The sequence below is a fragment of the Oxyura jamaicensis genome (assembly GCF_011077185.1).
Source record: "Oxyura jamaicensis isolate SHBP4307 breed ruddy duck chromosome 27 unlocalized genomic scaffold, BPBGC_Ojam_1.0 oxy27_random_OJ70855, whole genome shotgun sequence".
Taxonomy (NCBI): domain Eukaryota; kingdom Metazoa; phylum Chordata; class Aves; order Anseriformes; family Anatidae; genus Oxyura; species Oxyura jamaicensis.
In genome coordinates, this window is record NW_023304790.1 from 1 (window position 1) to 5,012 (window position 5,012).

Sequence of the window (5,012 nt, forward strand, 5' to 3'; positions counted from 1 at the left end):
CCCTTCCTCCTCTTCCTCCTCCTCCTCCGCCTCGTCCTGCCCGCCCCGGGCTGCAGCGCACGGCGGAGAGCGGGGCCGGGCACCGGGCACCGGCACCCCCAGGGCCTCCGCCCAGCGCTGCAGCGCATGGTCTGGGTGGCCGCCCCAAAGAGCCGGGCCCCCGGCCAAGCCTGCACCCGGCAGCTTGGTCCTAAACGAGCCTGCAACCTGGTACCCAAAGCCAGCCCGGTACCCAAAGCCACCCTGGCATCCTGCAGCTTGGTACCCAAAGCCAGCCCGGTGCCCAAACCCAGCCCGAATCTTGCAGCCTGGTGCTCAGACCGACCTTGCACCCTGCAGCCTGGTACCTGAAAGGAGCTTGCACCCTGGCATCCTGCAGCCTGGCACCCAAACCCAGCCCGAATCTTGCAGCCTGGTGCTCAAATCAACCTTGCGCCCTGCAGTCTGGTGCCTGAAACCTTGCACCCTGGCATCCTGCAGCACAGTACCCAAACCCTGCCCTGTACCCAAACCCAGCCCACACCTCGCAGCCTGGTGCTCAGACCGACCTTGCACCCTGCAGCCTGGCACCCAAACCGAGCCCCCACCCTGCAGCCTGGTGCTCTGATCGACCTCACGCCCTGCAGCCTGGCGCCTGAAACAACCTCACACCCTGCAGCTCGGTGCAACGCCCGGCCCAACGCCCTGCTCGTCCAAGCAGGGGGGCTTGAGGCTTTTGCTGCAGGGCACAGCGGGGCCCCCGGGAAGGGCTGAGGGCGTGCACGGCACAGGCAGAGGGACGAGCAGTGCCACGGGGCTCCCCAGGCTGCGTGCTGCTGTACAGCTCTCTGCCAGCACCGGGGAGCTGGGAGCACCCCAAAGACCTGTCAGAGCCCAGCTTCACCCCTCTGGTCTTTATCCAGCACCCACCAACCCTGCTTTCCACCAGCTCCCAGCTTTTCCAGCACCAGGATGCACGCTGGCCCAGCACCAGTGTCCCCACTAGGACAGCAATCCAGGTCCCCAAACCCTCCCCAGCCACACCATTTCTCCCCTGCTTGCAACAGGAATTCTGCTCCAGGCTTTTCTTCCAGCAGGGGATGGGAGGGAAGGGACCTTTGCACGATTCTCATCCCTGGCAGGGAGGCTTTGGCTGCACCACGGGGGATGCTTCATGCGTGCCTTGTTTAAGACAATGTCTTCTGCCAGAGGCCCTGCTCGCCCCCACCCCGGTAACAGCTGCCTGCCCAGCAGGCTCCCTAAGCACCACGGCTCAGTAGCCCTTAAAATAAACCTTAGCGAGCAGGAGAAAGGACCAGTCCCCGCCACGTGTCCCCACCAGACACTCCCAGAGCCCCAGGACAGACGCTGAACTGGTTAAATATTCATGGCTGACCCTTCCCCAGGACCAGGAGCAAACAACAATGGCAACTTCTCCTCGAAGCGGATGGTCAGGGTCGTCATCAAGAATCTCTTAACGAGGATTAGAAACATGCTAAAAAAAAAAAATCAATCCCAGAGCGCTGCCCTTTGTTTATATTTGAGAGATAATCCTCCTTTATTTTGCTTCTGTTCTTTAAAAAAACATTAAAAAAGCCCTTGCTGGAGCTGATTGTTCCCGAAGCAGCGGACACGGCTGGAACCTGGCGGAGGGGCTGCGCCGTGGCTGCAGCTCCTGCTGCCACCGCGTGCCCTGCCTGGGACATCCATGCCAGGGGACAAAATGCCACCAGGCCCCGGGGCTCCCCAGTTCCTGGGGAGGTTTCTGCTCTCACCCCTGTGCTGCCCACGGGCTGTGAGCACCGAGGTGGCCCTCGGGAAAGGCACGGGCGCCAGCTGTGAGCCTGGTGGTGGGCACTGCCAAGGCGCTCAGCATAGCAGGGCCAAGCCTGGCACATCCAGAAAGCCCCTGGTGACACCCACGGTCCCCTTCTGTGCCCCCAAAAAGTCCTGAGAAGGGCCAGCAGCGGGCTCCAGAGGTGTGGCAGCAGGCAGATGGTTGAGCTCGCTGCCTCCATCCGCTCCGCTCAGCCAAACCCCGCGGGGCTGGGTGCCCTCGCCCCCGCTAGAGATGCCCCCTGGCCCCGATCCCTCCCCGGCGGGCGCACGCCAAGCAAACCCTGGTGGTGAGCGGGCTGCCCTTAGGAGATAACGGTGCTCTGGATGACGGCCAGCAGCCGCTCCTCCCGCAGGACCCTGGGCATGGGGACGGGGGAGCCCAGGGCCTCCCGCAGCTGGGCGAAAGCCCCGGCCCCCACCAGGTGCAGGCGCAGGGGCCCGATGCTGCCCTTGAAGCGGAACGATTTATAGACGGGGAAATCCTCCTGCAGGCAGTGGTCCAGCTGCAGAGAGACACGGAGGATGCCCTCACAGGTCCTAAAACCGTTTTCCCTACTGAGCAGCTGCCTCCCACCACAACACCCCCTAGACCTCCCCGCTCCAGGGAAGGAGCCCCTTTGCCAAAAGCCCTCCTGCACAGCCGTGCCCCTGCACCCCGCCCCCCTTCATGGAGCAGCCCCACGGGCACTGCCTGCGGGCTTCTGCAGCCAGCACGGCGCAGCAAAGCTGTTCCCGAGGTGCCCAGGCTGCCGGCGAGCACTGCCACCGCGTGGCTGCGGGGCTGGCAGGGGGCAGGCAGGGAGCAGACACCAGGATCTGCGACCGCCTGCAGCCAGCAGACCCCCCCCAAAGCCCTGAGCCGCCCCTTACCTTGTAGCGCTGCCCCTCCGACAGGTCCCTCAGGCCCCGCAGCTCCACGAACACCTCGTAATGGGGGGCGCAGACCCCCGAGGAGGCGCCTGCAGCAGTGCCACGAGCACGTTAAAGCCGCCCGCAGCCCCCAGCCCGGCTTGCGTGGTGCTGGCAGCGCTTCGGGGTGACCGGTGGGGCGTTTTGGGGGTGAACTCACCCAGCAGGGAGCTCTCCACGCAGACGTAGTCGATCAGGTGAGCGCCCGGCCACATGCCCACGGCGCGGCACAGGCTCCGGCAGAAGCGCTCCTCGGGGATGCTCTCGCCCCGCACGCTCAGCACCTGGCTCTCCCTGCCGGTGTGGGCACGGGTGGGTGCCCCGTGCCGGGGGTGCCACCAGCACCTGCCCCGCACAGAGCCCCCCCACGGCGAGGGATGCGGGTCTGGAGCGTCCTCACCTGCGCACGGGCTCCACCACGGGACACTGCTTGTTGAAGCCGGCCACCCTCAGCACCTCTCCGGCACGGCACCTGCGCAGGCACAGGGAGCGTGAGGCCGGCGGGGGGTGGCGCAGGGCACGCAGCCCCCCCGGAGCATTGCAGCAGGGAGGCACCTGTACTCCCCGGGCCGGGCGGTCAGGACCAGCCTGTACTCCCGTCCCTCCCAGAGCTCGCCCAGCAGCACCGTCCGCTGCTCCTCCTCTTCCTCGGCCGGGCAGGGCAGGAACTCGCAGAAAGCCCAGTCGGGGCACAGCAAGAAGCGGGGCTCTGGCTCCTCTGGCCATAGGTTGACACCGAGAAGAGCTGGACAGAAGGCAGCACCGGTCAGCGTGACCCCCCCCAGACCTTCCCCCCTTCTCACCCCCTCCAAGAAGAGAGCAGGGCACGGCTGGTTTTGGAGAGCTATGAGATCTCTGCGGGGCGGGATGCTGCACGCAGCGAGGCACCCTCCTCGGCTGGGCTTTGTGCTGCCATACGACGGGGGTCCCCCCACCCGCGCCCCCACGGGGACAGCCCTGCTCGGGCCACACTCACCTCCTGCCGCCCGGTAGAAGGGGCAGTACACAGGCAGCCCCCTGCACTCAGCCTGGCGCAGGGCGTCGCAGTAGAGCCGCTCCCCGCCGTGCGCCGTCCCCACCACCACCACCTGCAGCTGCGGCCACAGGCGCTGCACGATGCCCTCGAAGCCCCGGGCGCACTCAGCCCGCAGCTCGGCCGCCCGGGCGGCGTCAGGGACCAGCAGCGCCTGCAGCCGACCCCGCAAATCCTCGGGCAGCCCATTTTGGGGGCTCAACCTGCCCAGCGCCAGGTCGTGGGCCAGCTCGGGCCAGCCGGAGCGCAACGCCGCCAGCGCATCGTGCAGCTCGGAGGCCAGCCCGGCCTCCAGCACCCGCAGGGAGCGCGCCCGCAGGGCGAAAAGCAGCTGCACCCGCAGGGCTGCCGTCCGTGAAGGCAAAGCCCCCGCTTCGGGGGGCGTGCAGTACAGGGTGGGCAGGGGCCAGCCCGCCGGGGCGCGGGGGCGAGCGGGTGCCCAGCTGAGCAACGCGGTGCTGCGGGGGGCCAGCGCCTGCGGGAAGGCGGCGTGGAGGACGTCCAGGTAGAGCAGGGAGCCCTGCGTGGGGAAGAGAGGTGAGGGGTGCAGGGTGCCGGGCACCGTTTGGGGGTGCCGTGCTCCCCTCAGCAGCCCGGCTGCCCCCCTACCTGCAGCGGGGGCTCGCAGCCCCAGCAGCAGCGGAGCAAAGCCCAGAGGCTCAGCGGCGGCACCGTGTCCCCCTGCTCCCCATCGGCGCAGCCCCCCGTGAGGGGGTGACGCTCCCGAAAATCATCCGACCCTGCGAACAGACGGGGCGGGCTGAGACGCGCATCCAACAACCCCCTCCCCACCCGAGCCCCAAAACCCCAACTCCCTTCCGCTTTTTACCACCCCCCCCCCCCCGGCCCTCCGCAGCCCTCCCCGGGCTCACCCTGGGCCGTGCCGGGGGGCAGCAGCCCCCGCAGCCGCCGCTCCTGGCTGTGGCGCACGTCGGTGCCCAGCACCTCCAGGCGGCGCCGGTGCCACCGCGCGGCGCGGCGGAGCGCGGCCAGGAGCAGCCGGGGGGGCAGCGGGGGGGGGCCCGGGCAGCACCGCGCACACGGCCACGGCCACGGCCACCGCCAGCAGCAACCCGGTAGCCACCGGCAGCAGCATCCCGGGGGCCGTCGCCAGCAGCATCCCGGGGGCCACCGGCAGCAGCATCCCGGGGGCGCAGCGCAACCGGAGACCCCCCCCCACCCAGCACCTCCCCGCCGCCCCCGGGACCTCCGCCCCTTGTCGCTGTCCTTCCCCACCCCCCCCCCCCGCCCC

At 68.7% G+C, this 5,012-nt stretch overlaps 1 protein-coding gene across 1 annotated transcript; it reads right to left on the reverse strand.

Annotated features, from left to right (window-relative positions):
* Nucleotides 1-1,843: 1,843 nt before the first annotated feature.
* GHDC (GH3 domain containing) lies at nucleotides 1,844-4,983 on the reverse strand. Its single transcript, XM_035313029.1, is given in 9 exon segments — nucleotides 1,844-2,321; nucleotides 2,689-2,777; nucleotides 2,888-3,021; nucleotides 3,128-3,199; nucleotides 3,283-3,472; nucleotides 3,704-4,280; nucleotides 4,370-4,500; nucleotides 4,633-4,786; nucleotides 4,788-4,983. Coding segments are annotated over 9 exon segments (1,665 nt in total). The 5' UTR covers nucleotides 4,905-4,983; the 3' UTR covers nucleotides 1,844-2,120.
* Nucleotides 4,984-5,012: the final 29 nt, after the last annotated feature.